This window comes from Notolabrus celidotus, chromosome 11 (genome assembly GCF_009762535.1).
Source record: "Notolabrus celidotus isolate fNotCel1 chromosome 11, fNotCel1.pri, whole genome shotgun sequence".
Classification (NCBI taxonomy): Eukaryota; Metazoa; Chordata; class Actinopteri; order Labriformes; family Labridae; genus Notolabrus; species Notolabrus celidotus.
Window position 1 is genome coordinate 22,282,962 of NC_048282.1, and position 16,931 is coordinate 22,299,892.

General features: G+C 38.7%; 1 protein-coding gene across 1 annotated transcript; it reads right to left on the reverse strand.

Annotated features, from left to right (window-relative positions):
• Positions 1 to 1,265: 1,265 nt before the first annotated feature.
• LOC117820878 (dysbindin-like) lies at positions 1,266 to 6,909 on the reverse strand. The gene is given in 5 exon segments (XM_034694805.1): positions 1,266 to 1,869; positions 2,550 to 2,699; positions 4,872 to 4,937; positions 4,940 to 5,020; positions 6,888 to 6,909. Coding segments are annotated over 5 exon segments (498 nt in total). The 3' UTR covers positions 1,266 to 1,690.
• Between the last annotated feature and the right edge of the window lie 10,022 nt (positions 6,910 to 16,931).

The window sequence follows — 16,931 nt, forward strand, 5'->3', positions numbered from 1 at the left end:
TCTAAAACACATTAAAAATCACGATCCCTGCAATTATTTCTGAGTATTTGACTCTGTGTTGGCTCAATGTTTGAGCCCTGTAGCAGTCAGTCTGATGTCCTCATTTTTATAATCCTCAAAGGCAACAAAATTTACTTGGTTAACATAGTAGCAAGATAAATTGTAGATGTGAGCCATGCCAGATAGCAGAGGCAGTATTCATAGGGAGGTAGATGTGATATTGAGACTTTTAAACGTAAACTAAAAACGTATTTATTCAGTCTGGCTTTTATGTAGGGTTTAACAATTGAAGTGTTCATTTTTGGAAAATTAAAAGTGTTTCAATTTTTTTTTTCTAATACTAGCTTTTGGTATGATCAATCAACTGAGGTTGGGTGGCTTTGACTAAGTCAAATGACTTTACTAATCAGAGATATCTTGAAAATGTAACTTTAATGGGAATCTATATCAAAAATATGTTTTTTTTGAAAAATTTATAAAAACGGAGTTATCTGTTTTTGGAAATAAACTCTTCAATAGTATTATTTACTTTTTACTGTTATATTGATTTAAATGTTGCTTTATTATTTTACTAATTTCAACTGTTTATTTAATTTCTATTTATTTATTCATTAGTTAATTTATTTTTAATAATCTACTCAGTTTTATTGACATTTTTAGCCTTCATTTTATTTTTTAACTCTTATCCTTACCCTTTTAATGTATTTATTTTAACTATTTATATTCTTAATATCAATTTGACGCTTGAACTTATTTTAATTACACATATTTAATTGTTGGCGGTGTGCATTAGTCTCTTTTTAAAAAAAACATTTTTTGTTTTTTAATGGGTTGCCATTATTGTATTTCTGCTTCTTTCTTGTTTTCAAAAACTGTGAAGCACTTTGGGTTGCATTTGATTTGTATGAAAGGTGCTATATAAATAAGCTCAATTGTTTGTTTGATTGAAATGCTATTTAATGTAATCTCAATACTAAAATATAGGAAAATCTAGAGTACTCAGATTACAAGTGCAGTTATAATTTGAAATGCTTGAATTCCTTTTGTATATTTTCATGGATTTTTCTTCTTCTTTTTGCTTTCTCTGCATTCTCTGCATTTTTCACAGGATGTGACTCTCTGAACCTTTTACTTCAGTTCTACCCTTTTAAGACTGTAAAACTGAGATTCCCTGCAGCCTTAAAAAAAACGGTTGAACACCTGTGCTATGAATGGCATAAACAGGCATGAAAGATGTTTCACTCAGGCAGTAAGAAGAATAAAACTTGAGCCAACATTATTTAATTTCAGCCACAACAGATGAGTGTAAGTGAGCGGGATGACTCATCACATTTGTTCAGGAATGTCACCATTACCAGGATTTTCAACAGTTACATTAAACGAGCACTCAACGGGTATTAGGAAAGAAGTTCTCAGGAAAACATTCAAAAAGACAGCAAATCACAGCCAGGTAAACCATGCTGGGGTTTTCCAAAAAGAGGAATGAAAATGTAGAGTAACACAGAGATCAGTTTCAGACATGTTTTGCCCTTTCCTTCATCTCCACAGAGATTAAAGTTCTGTCTCTAAGAGGATTTTGTCCCAAGGCATCTTTCTTCCTCATCTTCCTCCTCAGTTTCTTCATCCCTGGTATGAGGGACAGAGGTGAGCAGCAGAGTGTCGGCATGGACTTCTTCATCGTCGGACTGGATCACAGGTGTGTCGATTCCACCCTCACTGGTATCACTGGAACCAGATGATGTTGAGGACATGCGAGATTGGAGCCTTGTTGCACTTCGTGCTGCCGTTTCAAAGGTACCCGTTCCCTGTACACAACCTCTGCTTCTTCATCTTCCTCCTCCTCATCCTCTTCTTCTTCATCTTCAATCTCTGAAAGCAGAAACTGTTAGATTATTTCTGTTTTGTCGTTACTCATTTCAGTAAGATGCCCCCTCAGTGTTTACCATGCATGAAACTGATTGGTAGAGTCAGCAGATATAGACGTACCAACTATAAATATGATTTCTTCATTTGAACTACCAACTCAACCTAAAAACAATTCCAAGTGCTTTTTATTGAATTCCCTTAAAATACCATACACATTTATTTGCTAACCAACTCTCTGGTGTTAATTTGGAACCTCAACCGGTGAGACACATCTTCAGTTCTCACATCACAGCAGTGCAAGGATTTCTGGTTAATGGATTCACACTGATAATCTTTACACCAATCATTCATAAAGTATGGCTCCCTTTAAAACATTAGTTGAAATGAAGGAAGTAATTATTTTATGTTTGCCAATCAAAGCCCCTTGACTTGTTAATGTACTAATGCAGTTAGATTTCCCATTAAACCTAAACACTCACACAACAAAGGCCAGGTTTGACAAGATACCCAAACCCAGCGACAATATAACCAACCCTGTTTGTATGTACCTGACACAGTAGAAGTTTTGTTCATTAAATAATCAAAACAAAATATGAAAAAATTCAAAATAGTCCCATATCTCAATCTTCTACACATAAATTGATAGAGATTTCGCTTTAAGAAACACTGTGGCAGTACTGCACCTGGCAGTGGGGATGCCAGAGGTCCTTCATCTACTCCAGGGCCTGAATTGAGAAAAACATCGAGAGCTTCCTGGTCAGAGATGTCCATCAGGTCCATCTGCTCGAGAACGTCCACATTCACTTCCATGGAGGAGATGCTCCCCATGGGGGCTGCGTACAGGCAGAACACCACACAACATAAACTAGCATTTTGTAAAGTAAGCCACAGGTCATGTACATATAAGCTTTATAGGTGCAGTGTGTAGTATAAAGAGAAGATAATATTGGTACATATGCAGAAGTTAGTGTGTAATCACCTAAATATAAAAATCATTTAGTTTTTGTTATTACCCGGCTTTCTTACTGATCATCCGGTTGTGTAAGAAGCTTGATTCTAATTGGTCAAAACCCCTTCACAGCGGTTAACATTCCCTAACATGAGCAACAACAGAGGCAAACTCATCACACGTCATGTCAAATTAATCCATGGAAAAGAGTTAAGACATATTTAGCTTCTGCTTGTTGACACCACAGACCGTAAGGTGAGGGGAAACCGCTAGCTTCCGTTAGCGTTAAAATGGTAAGCAATGTGGTTAAAACGTTAGCTTCGGTTAGCATGCTAAATCAGCAGGCTACAGATGTTTACATATTGGATTCTGTCCAGCAATATGATCAACGGCAGCGGAGCAGGTGAGAGAAACTTTACGTTACTGGACTCTACAAAGAAACGTAAACCATGAGCGGTGGTGATGATAGCAGCAGGGTTCAAAGTTGTGACATCTGTTTATTTTTAAAGGTGTGTGAACTGAGAGCTCAGAGAAGAAGGAGAGCTGAATGAGGACAGTTTCATGTTAAATCCACCGCAACAGGCAGATAAGAATCCATCACCATGGAACGATAACTGCAGTCGAATCACAGGGACTATTTTTTAAAAAACTGTAAACATAAATCACTTATCAACTAAATCAATAAAATAATCTTTTAATCTATGTTTTTTGACAACATGTTTGTATTTTCAGTAGCCGGGTAATATCCCTTCAGGGTGTTCAAGACCCCTCCGCTTTGCATCAGTGTCTTGTCTCACCCTGTCGGGATTCTTTTCCCACAACAACCTGCTAATCATATATTATCCCTTACTTAACTCATAATGAGCCTTTCAAGTCTATAAAGAAGTGAGTCCCCTTCCAAGGAAGCCGTCATCTTGTACTGCCATGTTTCTGCAGTACCACAGAACGGACAAACATGTAGTAACACAGACTTTTTTATAGTGAGTGGCTGCTCAAATTGCACAGGTTGAAAGTTTAAGAAGGAAAGGGAAGTGGTTGTCTATACTATGTATTTAGAATGTAATTAATAATGAAGGTGATTAAAAATTAAAAATCTCTTTTACAAGAGTTACCCGGCCAAGATCGGTGACAGCAGCACATTCCAAAAAAGTAACAGACATACAATACTTAACGATTACAAACACGTGTCAACATATCCTGGATCACGTAACAGAAAACCACCAGTCAAAGCATTTATAACCTGATGCATCTTCCTCCAACACCTTCAGTCTGCTTTTAAAAACATTTAAGGAGACCAGTTCCCTCGGACCCAAATCTTGGGTCATGTGTACATGAAACTCTTTCCTCATTTTAAGACGCACTCTGGGGACAGAAAGCAAAAATAAGTCTTGTGACTTAGCCTCCGGCATTTTTCAAATTAATTAAATCACATAAATAAGAGGGAAGCAAGTTAAGAATTGTCTAAGATAAGGACATGCCAGTGATTTAGTCTGCGGGTAGGCAATGCAGACTTCAGATTTGTAATAACTTCAAAGCTCCATGGTAAACCGTATCCAGAGAGTGAAGGCATTGAGATGATGCATCCATTTATAAAACATCATCACACTCAATCAGGGGCATAAAAGTAGCAGCAACAAGTATCTTATCCGAAGCAAAAGAAAACCATGACTTGTGTCTGAAGTAGAAACCCAGCTGCCACTTCAACTTCTTTACAATTTGTTGAATATGATGATGTTGTGCACAAAAGAATTATAATTTTTGAGAGCAAACACTTGACAAAAACATGATCTTAATTATCATGCATCACAGGAGCTCCTTGTCCTTGAAGGCCACTGTTGCTTCACCGACGGGGTGGGAGAGAAAGGGATCTTCACAATCTAGAATCTGTCCGCTAGACACGGCTTAATATTCCCATTTCTACACACTGTACCTTTAAATCAATTAACCTGAATCCATTTATAAACGCTCAGATGTTAAAAAAAAAGGTCAATGATTGAAAATTGAACCCTATAAATGTTTTTAAAACGAGGGAGAGTTTGCTGGACAGTCAACTCACGTTTCCTGCAGTCGATCTGCAGGTGAGAGGAGGGCAGGTAGTTGTCCATATCATGCTGGTAGACTCCTCAAAGAAGCGCTGTCTCTCCCTCATCTTCAGGTGCTGCGCTGAATCATTGTGCAACAGACGCTGAGAGTTGTCCGTCTCAGCTAAACACCAAAACAAGACATACACAGTGAACACAAAAACACTGTTGACCTCCATTGTCTAGTAATTTAGCATCTTAGTTAAATCATTGTTTGAATAAAGCAAAACTGGAGTCATTTCTTTATACTTAACAGCATCTGGAATAAGAATAGTCTTATATTTTAAAGAAATGTCATTTGATTTTATCAGATGAATTTTAATGAAACTATCTGCCTTGTTTTTACTGTCAAAAACCTCCGGCTTGAATGAGTTGTTGATGTCTGTGTTATTTGGTACTGTTTGCCATTCCCAACCACCTAACGTAGCAACAGACATAGGTGTTGCCAGATTAAATACATTCTTTTAAAGCTTATCGTCTCTTTATTTATGGCTTATAGACAAGTAGAGTGTACTCCCATAATGTTTTTTTATTTGTGGTTGCTGAGCCTCAAACGAATGTTCATCATTTGCCAGATGCTGTCAGTTTTTTCTTGTTGATGACTCGGGACAACAGTTTTATTCTTTTGTTTAATTAAAACTACCGAGTTCTCACAAAAAGGTTTACAGTCTATGACAAGAAATGTAATAGTTGTCATGGGTGTTTCTGTGACATTCTGTTTTTAAAAAGTCTGCACCCTTTTTTAAAAATATTTCTTGTTTCGATGTCGTCGTCATTTCAGTTATGACCCCACCTTCCTTCAAGCTGTTTCTGTAACTCTTCATACAGCAAGGGGAAGTTTTGATTGTAGCTTTATCGCATGTTACAAACTTGTTCTTGTTCATGGGTTGAGAGAAGTTGGCCGGTGTACCAAAAGAATGTGTCAACTGACAGGTGCTGTGCTAGCTGGCATTGGTATGAAGCTGAAAGGTCATTTAAAGCATTTCCCAGCATGCTCTGGACTCAACCCTTTGAGCTGCATTTATTGCTGAATGCTGTTTTGATAACAAGAAGTATAAAGTTATTATAAAGCACTGAGCAAAACGGACCTAACCTAACCCTAACCCTAACCCAAAGTGCTTTACATCATAAAAACCCACAATAAAAAGAACAAAGCAGGGGGGGTGGGGGTATATGAGCTTCAAGACAATTTTAGAGGAACAGCTGAATAAAAGAGTAAAAGTGAAACTACTAAAAGCTATTAAAACAATTAAAATCAGTAAAACCAATAAAAACAATGATTGAATAAAAGAAACCCATGAATAAAATTAGATTAAAAATAAATGTAGAATCGTGGATAAAACAATATTACAGGAGGGCCTTTTGATAAAAATGTGTTTTCAGCTGTGTAAAAGAAGATACTGATGCAGCTCGCCTCAGATCCTCAGGCCAGGTCACCCTTAGACTTTAACTTTGTGACGGGAACTTTAAGAAGGTTCCTGCATGAGGATCTGAGGGTGCGCCCGGGCTGGTAGGGTGACAGCAAATCACAGATATATTCAGGTGCCAGGCCGTGAAGTGCTTTAAAAGTGATGAGTGAAATCTTAAAATCTATTCTAAAAGCAACCAGTGTAAGGGCATTAAAATGGGAGTAATGTGCTCTTCTTCTTGTTTTTAGTTAAAAGTCTTGCTGATGAATTTTGTACCAACTGTGATCTATTGATAGATCTTTGAGTTAAACCTGTTAAAAGCCCATTACAATAATCGAATCTAGAAGAAATAAAAGCATGAATAATGGTTTGTTTGCCATCAAAAGTCAGCATTGATCTTATCCGGGCAATATTCCTTTTAATAAGTCGTCCAGAGAGTAAAGACTTAACTGTAGCAAACCATGCAAATCTCTAAGGGACCCCAAAGTAGCCATGTGTGATGCCACTAGGATGTCTTCTTTTGTTTCAATGTAAAAATATAGATTATTATGAAAAACAAAGAGCATCTGTCCCTGACTTTACCTCCAACATCAACCTCTGCCATGCTGACCAGCTGTGGTTGTGTAACTGTGCTACATCCTCTGCGGCACACTCTGTGCTTTCTCCCACTGAGCTGACACTTTGACTCATGTCATCAGTGTTTTACGTTTGTGCATTTGTGTGTTTGTGCATGTCTGCATTTCTGTGCATGAGCACAAAAACTACAGTTGCATGTGTTTTTTTTTGCATGTATCTGTATGTGTGTATTTGTCACATGTAGTGTGTAAAATGCGAAATGACTAACATGACTATCGTGTTCATATGATGCCAGCAGATCATGCACAGTAACAACATTCATTACATTCGCAGACTGTCTCAGTGCTGCTTTTCTAGTGTCGTAACAAACGTGTCTATGTCAACTGTCTCTTCCTCCTCAGACAGATCCATCTCTAGACCAAGGCAAGGCAAGGCAAGGCAGCTTTATTTGTATAGCGCATTTCATACACGAGGGCAACTCAATGTGCTTTACATTAAAACACTAAAAGCAATGGAAACATTCAGACAAGTATAAAAGAGCACATTTAAAATGACTAATATAATAAAACATAGAAAAGAAAAGAAAAATTAGAAATATAGTAAAAGTAAATTTAAAATTTACATTTAAAGTGAGTTAAAATAAGCTAAAATTGGAAGGCAGTGGCAAATAAAAAGGTCTTAATCTTTGATTTAAAAGAGGTGAGAGTTGGAGCGGACCTGCAGCTTTCAGGGAGGGACCAAGCCAGTTACTCTTCCACAGCCCAGAGGGGTGTGTGCCTACTCTCATGCACTGTACTGACAGCTCTTTATTCTGTCATTCAGACTGTCTGTGGAGGCAGAAACAACTCTGTGGTTCAGAGTCTCTCTGGCTGATATTTTAGCAGTTGAGGAGGTCATTTAGAATACATTTTAAGATGGAAAGCTTATAGTGTTGCTACAAAGAAACCACTCACTAGCCATGAGTTTGAATGAGAAATACATATCTACCTGAAATTCCACATACTGACGTACTAATGGCATTGGAACTTAGATAGATTTAGATCAATGAATCCTGAGAGACATTGGTGATTTTTATCTAATGATGAATTTGGCCCCTATAATTTCCCAAGGTGATCTCAAATTAAATTCCTTGTTTTAAATGACTATCAAAGCCCAAAAGATTGTATCTATTCAATAATTCTAAGACAAGGAAGAGCACAGCATCCTCAAATTACAGACACACAGCTGTATTTAGGCTTCTTGTTTGTTTTTGTTTTTTTGTTTTTTGCTTTTTACAATGGAAGGAGATGGAGACACATAAGATAAGATAAGATAAGATATCCTTTATTTGTCCCACAACGGGGAAATTTAAATGTTACAGCAGCTTACAACACAGGACAGGGGAATACAACAATGTACTAACATAGTTAAAAATATAATAACAGTGATAATAGTAATGATAAAGGTAAAATGGAATAGAATAGAATAAAATAAAATAGAATAAAATGAAATAGAGTAAAATAAAATAGAATAAAATATGGCAACTTTTACAGATGTATACACACTATGTACACTTATATCTGATAAATAGATAGTAAGGTAATTTATTGCACGGATAAAATTGCGCAAACAAACACAGTATGAAGAACAGTGTGATTTATATCATACTTAAAGTTAGTGATTCAGCTCATTAGAGTAGAGTATAGTGTAGTAGTTGTTATAGAGTGCTACACCAATGACAAGGCTTCTGATGATGAAGTTAAACAGCTTATGTAAACAGTTTTTCTCTACTTTATGGGGGTTGCTCCTTTCTCTCTGTCTTTATTCTAAATCCACAAAAGTCAAGATAGCCGGTGGACCCAACCCACGTACATGCACCCGTTCAGCTGCACATTTCCATCTGTCTGCCCCTACGTGGGAGAATAGCATGTATGTAAAAGACTGACTCATCCGCATAACCTCTGAGTTTTCTTCCACCCTGCTGCAGAAGATGTGTAGGAGGCCTCCATGCAAATCAGCTAAGGTTATATTAGGTTCATGCAACTTGAGAGACCCAGATGGTGTTCTTAACCCATGCAGGGGAGTCCCCTGCTTCTGATAGAGGTTAGTAGATGTTAACCATGCTTACGGGGCTTTTTACACCATTGAGTAAAGCGTTTTTCCCACTTTTAATCTCAGATTTAATGTTATTTGCACTTGACTCTCATGTAAGTTCAGGATTTACAGGCCACAGAGGGAAATATCTGAGAAAATAAGTATTTGTTGTGTAACATAGAACAGTAGTCACATATACTGTCCTTCATCTGTTCCATTAAGGCCAGCCTGCTTCCTGTGTGAAGCGCCCATGGGTACATTTGGCTGTGGAAACACAAACAAGACCAGGATTTACCTTACCAAACTGTGCTGAACCAAACTGGACCACTTGGTGGAAATGCACCATCAGTGGGCTAAACATGGACGTCCCTCGTTGGGATTGAACCTTAGACTGTATAAAATATGGACGTAGTATCCGTGACGTCACCCATCTGTTTCTGAAGCGCCGTTTTGAGGCCAATCGTTGGCGGGAGACATATTGCTGCTGTCGATCGATTTTGACATAAAGAGGCGGGCTTTGAACCTCCTAGCCAACAGCTACAGTGTTCCCGCCTGTCAATCAAGTCAGCTGTGCCTCTCATTGGAAGACTGGTAATCTCAATATCTTTGAAATTGCCTCGTTATGAAAAAATTCACCCCCTGTACAGTGTGTGCCGATCAAGACATGAGCTATCCAGACTACACTCGTCTTTTGAACCAGGCTGTAAACATGTTTATTTCTGCTGTAAAGATCGTCTTTTGTAATTGGTGTGTGTGTGGTTTCCTGTAATTCCGGTCTCAAGAGGATCCTCGATGAACTGCAGTTTTTAACAATTTCGCATTGGACTCATTTTAGACCAGAGGTTGCCGCTTGGATTGAACCCAGGCCACCAGCTTTGAGGACTAAAGCCTCTGTACATGCATACAATTTCTTTACACAGCCAAACCAGCGCCCCCATGGCAAAGTGAATTTTAAATTTCAATGTAAAAAAAGTATGAACTCCAAAAGGGGGGTGTATACAGCACAGTCCTGCATGGTTTGCTAATCTCTCTCCATTATGTGGATTAACTGAGGCAAAAGAAAAAGTGTTGCAGACCCCTCAACTGAGTTTAGTTCTCCAGTATTTTCAGAGTTGTCTTTTGGATTTAGTCAGCCCTTGTGATCTGTGACAGGACCTATGCCCCCTAAGAGATCCCTGTTCCATCTTAGCCCACACTGAACCATAATTACCAAGGGCTTACTGTTACATAATGGTGCTACGATCTTTCAACTGCACACCGACAACAGAGGAGTTCCACTGCATTGTAGTGCATGACTGAACAGCTTACAGGCTCTGTTGTGTGCACATGAATATAGGATGCTTGTGTTGGCTGGAAAAGGAGGGAAGAAGAAAGGTAGAAAGAAAAAAACAATGAAGGAAAAGAGGAAGGAATATGTCTGTAAGAGAAAGGGGAGTGTGTTATGTAACATGAGCCAGCTTTGCATTATTCCTAGTATGAAGGAACTGTAGAGTCAGTGGTTTGAGGCAAAGGGCTTTGCTGGGTCTGCTTGCCTCAGCTAGGCTTCACACTGACAAACACAAGGGTTTAGTGATACCATGCAGTTCCTGTGCATTTGTTGCCTGTCAAGGCAAAAACACACACTGAATAGAAATTATTTCCCAGGCTCTAAAACGGCAAGAAAAGGATTCTCTTTTCTAGTTTCTATATCCTCTTTGTTGTGATCGTTTGCTCATTTTTCCTGTCAGACATATCCATTCCTGCTCTGCTTTTGGTCAAATCCCCAGCACTTTTTATATCAAAGAATATAAAAGAGAGATGTAAGAGGTGGTGAGTGTGTTTCAGGGGGGGTGGGGTTTCATGGTGCAGGGCCAGAGGTGACAGTTGAGCTGAATCACATGATTTTTTTCTGCCTTCTGATCATTCTTCTGGCATCTGATCCCTTTGCCACTTTGTTTCTTATAATCCACACTGTTTTTTTACATTTAAGAAAAGGAAACAGAAATCTTTTGTCTATTTGTTTGTTTTGCTCTAGAATGCAATGTGCTGCTATTTTCCCTCCATCACATTCCCTCCATGTGCCTTACCGGCAGAACATTCGACACATGCGCCACTGGACATGCGCCACCGTGTCATGTTAGTGGTGCAGTCATACATCAAGGCTCCTGGGAACTGCGATGGAAGCTGGGAACAAATGTTCCTATTGAACCAAAGAGTCACATGGTGAAGCATTCAATCCCCATGTGGTGAGCCGAAAGAAACCCCATGATCATCTTTCTCACAGAGAGGCTTGATGTTTGTGTGTATGAGAAAGAGAGCGAGTAAGCACTGCATGGCCAATCACATTAGACAGCCCATCTATCTCCAACTCCTCCCCTTCTCTTTTACAGTTTCTGTAAAAGCCTCCCCCCTAAGGGTCTGGTGATGGTGTCACCCACCTCGCAGCAGTAAACAGCCCTCATAATTTTTAGGTATTACTGCTTTTATTTACAGAGCCAATTGCTCTGCACTGCTGCTCGCATAGCCACGGCAGTCCATCAAGCTTAAATCATTTATGAGTGAGATCACTGCACCACAACAGCCACCTCCCCCCACCCACACACACACACACACACACACACACACACACACACACATACACACACAGCCATGTAGTAGAAAATAAATCCAGACAGGTCATTTATGATACCACTGCTCTGCCTCTTTCCACAACTCTACCACCATCATTGTCAGAGTTCTCTTAAATGCTGCAGGAGGGCAACTACTAGACATCACATATTTACAGTTAGGTCTCAGTCTGTTTCATTACTTGAACCTTGTCTGACCACCAGTTCCATAAGTGTCTGATCTGACCGTATAGTGTATTCCCAGGCTGTTTCCCTTCCCACAGCCATTAGGTTCTTCACTCAGGGCTAAATGCAAAGTGACCTCCAGCAATGCCCACTGCTCCTTATTCAGGCCAATCAAAGAAGGCTTTTAGTCATCTCCATAGATCCTAAATGTAGTGCTCTGCCTCTATTAAGTCCACATTACCAAACACTCATATATAACCCCTGCACATTTATTAAAGCAGTAAGTAGTAGAGGAAAATACCCTATCATTCATTTGACAGAGAGATGCTAAAAACAGCCGATGTGAGGTAATCAGTTCAGTTTGAAAGCAAGGCCTTGTTTCCTTTTGAAAGGAGGTAGCAGTGAGTCTTTCCTGTTTCTATATTAAGACCTTCTCCAGCAAGCTTAGTCAGACCCTGAGAAGTAGTTGTTATCCTTTCACTGTGATTAAACCTCAGCTGCATCAGCAGTGCTGTACCACCAACTCAGCTGTCAGGCTAATTTAGTTAAAAAGATTTGCCCCCCTGGCTGTTTTTAGTACTTTAAAGAATAGGATTTTTAACAGCCTTTGTTTAAAGTCTTAACTGAGCTTAATTAAAAAGGAGAGAAATGAGAAATATAAAGGATGAGTGAGCATGTGCATTTTAGGGTTTTGAAGTGAGTGATGATTTAATGGGTCCTTTGCGTTCAGGTTTCAATAACATGGGCCAATGGAAATTATGTAACAACCATGCAGTACCTACTATACATACTGTACATGACACAAATCACTGCTTGTAGCGATCTTTTCTCCTATCAAAGAGGTTACTTGGGATAAATCCAAAATCCCTCCATCCAAAGGATTTTTTTTCAAGGTTATGTATTGTCATTTCTGATTTATGCAGATTCACTGCACCATGCACTGATTGATCAAAAAACTTTCTACAGCCTGGGATTTGTAAAATGATCCTCAGAGACTCTGAATGTGATACGAAATATAAACACAGTATGGATCCATTGAAGTGTTAAATTACCACAACAACACAAAGAAAACCATATACATGACAAAAAGTTACAATCTACTATACTACTACACTTCCTCCTCAGCTATGTTTCTGTCTACTGGACACTGTTGGTTACTTACATTCCAGACGCTTGTTGTGGTTGGTTGACCCAGTAGACGACATGATCCAGTGGAAGAGCGTGTTTTGCCCCTAAATGTGTGTTGGTTGCTCTTGTCCCCTTCCTGTCAAGGCTCCAGGACAGGATGCTGGTGTTTGCAGTAGCTAGTCATCTAGTCATTGCATCTCTTTACTTTTGCACCAAGACTATCAAACATAGTCCATTCTCATTACACACTTTCTTCTCCCCCCCTTCCTCTCTGCTCTGTCTTTTTGCTGTGCTCACTGTCTCACTGTCTCCCTCCCCCCCTGTTTGATCGCCTTTGCTGTTCTTTCTAGGTTTTCCCTCTCACTGCTTCACACTCTCATCCTCGGCTGCCTTTCTGTGTCCCACACACACACACACACACACACCGACAAACACACAGACACGCGCTCTCTCTCTGTCAGAGTAGCTCAGTGGGGTTGTAAGGAGCTGTGCAGCTTAGGGACGGGGGGAGAGTGATAGTGGGCTACGGCATTGTGGCCTGTACCAATGGTGACAGCGAGGGGGTCAACAGGATCAGAAGGAGTATAGGCTTTTTACATAATATTTAGGAATAAACCAGCGGTGAGCCCTCCCATTTTAAACGTCACTGCTTTGCTTAAAATTAATTTATGTATTTAATTTATGTATTCACTTTGTAGTGAGATTAAAGAAGTAGCACTGCATATAAATAAATCACAACCACTCTTAAAATGTCAGGAAGAAAGTGTATGATTTATTTAACCTCTGCACTGTTTTTTATTTATATGACACATGGAGGAATGTGTCACACCTTGTCCTGTAGTGTTATGGCAAAGACTGTGAACTTGAAAAGGTTTCAACTGAAACTATTATTTAAATATCAGATTTTCACTTCCAATTAGTTAAAAAAGAAGATAAAGGTCCCTTTTAAGACAGTCAAAATTGCACGGTTCAAAGTGCATGCTGCAAAGTGAGTAAGGGAGTATATGACCACTTCTTTTTCTAGAGTAGGGGCACGCAATCTGTGTGCTAAATGAGATGCAGCGCATTAAAAGGTTGCATAAATTCCCTTGTTCGAAGGTGTGTTTGGGCGTAACTCCAATCAAACTAACTAGTGTGTCTGCTCTCATCCCTGTAAGGCCAGGTGTGCCTGCATGTGGGATGTTTGTTGATAGTTTAATGGCTTACTTCTGCTGTCCTACTTTCACATGAGAAAGAGCTCAACACAGCAGAAATAACCAGGAACTGTCTTTTGTTTTTTTAACAGAGAAATGTAAACATTCACGCATGAGGCGACCCAGGGTAACTTAATTATTTAAAACTCAGGACACAACTGAAGTATCGAACTTGTGTATTCATTCACATCTTTGGTCCTCATGTTGCTTGGGTTCTGATGCTGTCTGGGTTAACCCTCCTGTGATGTTTGTTTCTCTGGAACAGCAATAATGTTCCTGGGTCAATTTGACCCGGGGCATATTCAATTATCCAAAAGTGTCAGAACCCCAAAAAATCCCAATACACATGTTTTTAATCAAAATTTTAACTCCATTACTAACCATTTAAATCAAGATTTAGTCTGTTGATTCTCACAGATCATGGTTCAATGAGGATAACTCACTCGTTTTCATTAAAATTCATGTTGAAACTTTTTTTAATGTACATTGGAAAGATGAATATCTTATCCCTGAATATAAATACAATAGTTTTACATGATATAGATTTTTGTTTATTTTATTTTACTTTTTTAAATTTTTTATGAAGTAACGTTGATAAATTAACACAACACCTCTTCTGTCACATGCCGCCAAGATTTTTATGCTGCATTTAGCTGGTTTGGAAGGCATATATTGCCTAAAATAGACTTTTCAAAAGGGTCAATTTGTTGGTTGGATTTTCTCGTTGTTTGAGTTTTTTCTTCTGTTGGGTTCCTACATTGTTTGGTTTATTTCATTTGTTTGTGTTGACACTGTGGTCGGACATTGCAGGCTGTCCCTTACCCCTTTGTCATGTATTCAGACCACACTGGTGTAGCAGTGCAGCATTTATTTGAATAATAAATCTAAAACTCAAGATCGTAAAGAACATTTTGTCGCATTCATTTAATTCACTATTCAAGACACTGGTAAGAATTACCTGAAATTGTTACTAATGACTGAAAAACTGTGTTAAAATGAACAAAAAAAGGAATTTTAAACATGAGATTTGAATGCAATAAATAGCGATTCATATTAAAATTCAGAGTGATAAAAATGATAATAATTGGACAGCCCTAGTATTTACAGAGAGTTGACACTTGGTGTCAAAATGAGGACTGAGACAGACAGACAATAATAATGAACTTTTACTGTAGGTCCAGATGCTTTGCTTCAAATGTGTGATAGACTCAATGATATAATAGACTAAAACAACAAATGCTAGAAGCTTTGTCAAATTTTTTCTGCATGAAACTGTAGAGTTAGTTCAGTTTTTCTGCATGAAAATGTAGAGTTAGTTCATGTCTGGACAGATTTTATTATCAGAAGAGTTCTCTGTCTACTAGCGTTTCAGGTAGTTTTGGCTGCAAGCAGGAAAACATTCCACGTAGAGGGCATAAGGTGCGGAACACTTTAATCAAGCCTGTAATCTGTCGTCAATGATCTAACAATTTTATTACCTTTGATTATTGCACAAATATCTAGTTGAGAGTGCAGCCAAAAGTTTCCTCTTCGATCTAGGTCACAACACCAACTTCTTTTGGCTTCAAAGCTGCTAGTCTGACTGTAAATAAAGGCGGTCTAGGCCTACTGACAATTAAAGTTTGATTGGATATCCTTTAAGGTTAACCACTGACCACAGAAAATCAGGAAGGAGTACAGGAAGTTAACAAGCAGTCGTCAATGTGCTGATATCGCCCCACCATATCTAGTTTTTTAAAACAAGCTATCCTAAGAGGTGAACAATCTTCTACTTTTACCATTACTTTCAATGTAACTGTACTTAAACAATCACGGGTGAACCAGTAAGGTTTTAATCTATCTTCACAGTAAAAGGCCCAATCTCAATGTCCACCCGCAAGCACTCACTGACTTTGAGGTGCGTTCCCGCTCAGTCCAGGAGGGTTTAGTGCTGTCCCACTGTCAAATCTTCAAGTTTTCTTAGGGATCTCTCTCAGACTGTTTGCAGACTTAGCGTAAGGGAATAACCCATAGTTCATAGCATTGTGACGTGAAACAAGGGATTCCCAGGGGAAGCCCGCGAGCATGGAAAGGTAAACGAACGCCTTGACATGAAATTTTTTAAAAAGTGTGACAGTAAAAAAGAAGCATGAAAGTTGCAATGAAATTAACAGGTACAAAAGTTTGTATGTAAGTATAAATGTAGAAAACAGCCTTAATATATTTATCTTCACACAGATGTGTATACAGTATAATTTATATATTTATAGTTATATAGCCTATTAATATATTTATAGTTGTATATTTATATATTTAAATAGTGTGGTTAAACAGTCTGTACGGTGAAAGCCTGGATAACATGACAATCAGTCAGTTGTCCCTTAAGCGCCTTGAATTTGAGAAAAGTAAAAATTGTGCATTAAACATTTGTAATGCCGCTAAGGTGAGCTACATGATGTCATGCAGGTAAACGTGAGAAGTCTCAAAGTGCTGTCTCATTCCCAGTTCTACAGTTTGAGCCCTTACAGCCTCCTGCCCTCAATCACTTTCCAGCTGATGTCAATTAAGTCAAGAAGGGCTCAGAGCTCAGGTAGGACATTGAGATTGGACCAAAGTTAAAATTTTGTTAACTTTGCACAGGCCTCAACTTCATCAAAACTTTAAGTTAGAGCAACACCAAAGTATAACAATATAACACTTTTCCCCAGGAAACTTGGCTATCGTGGCCAATTTACATCCATCAACAAGTGGTTAACCACAAGGAGAGGGTAGTCACGTATCACCAAGCTGCCCTGAATGAGCTCAAATTTTTTGCACCACATAGTAGTTATGGAGGAAATTATTTGACCTAAGTGGTGGAGAGACTGATGTTGTCTCTCTTAATCATTGAGAACCTCATGCTAAAG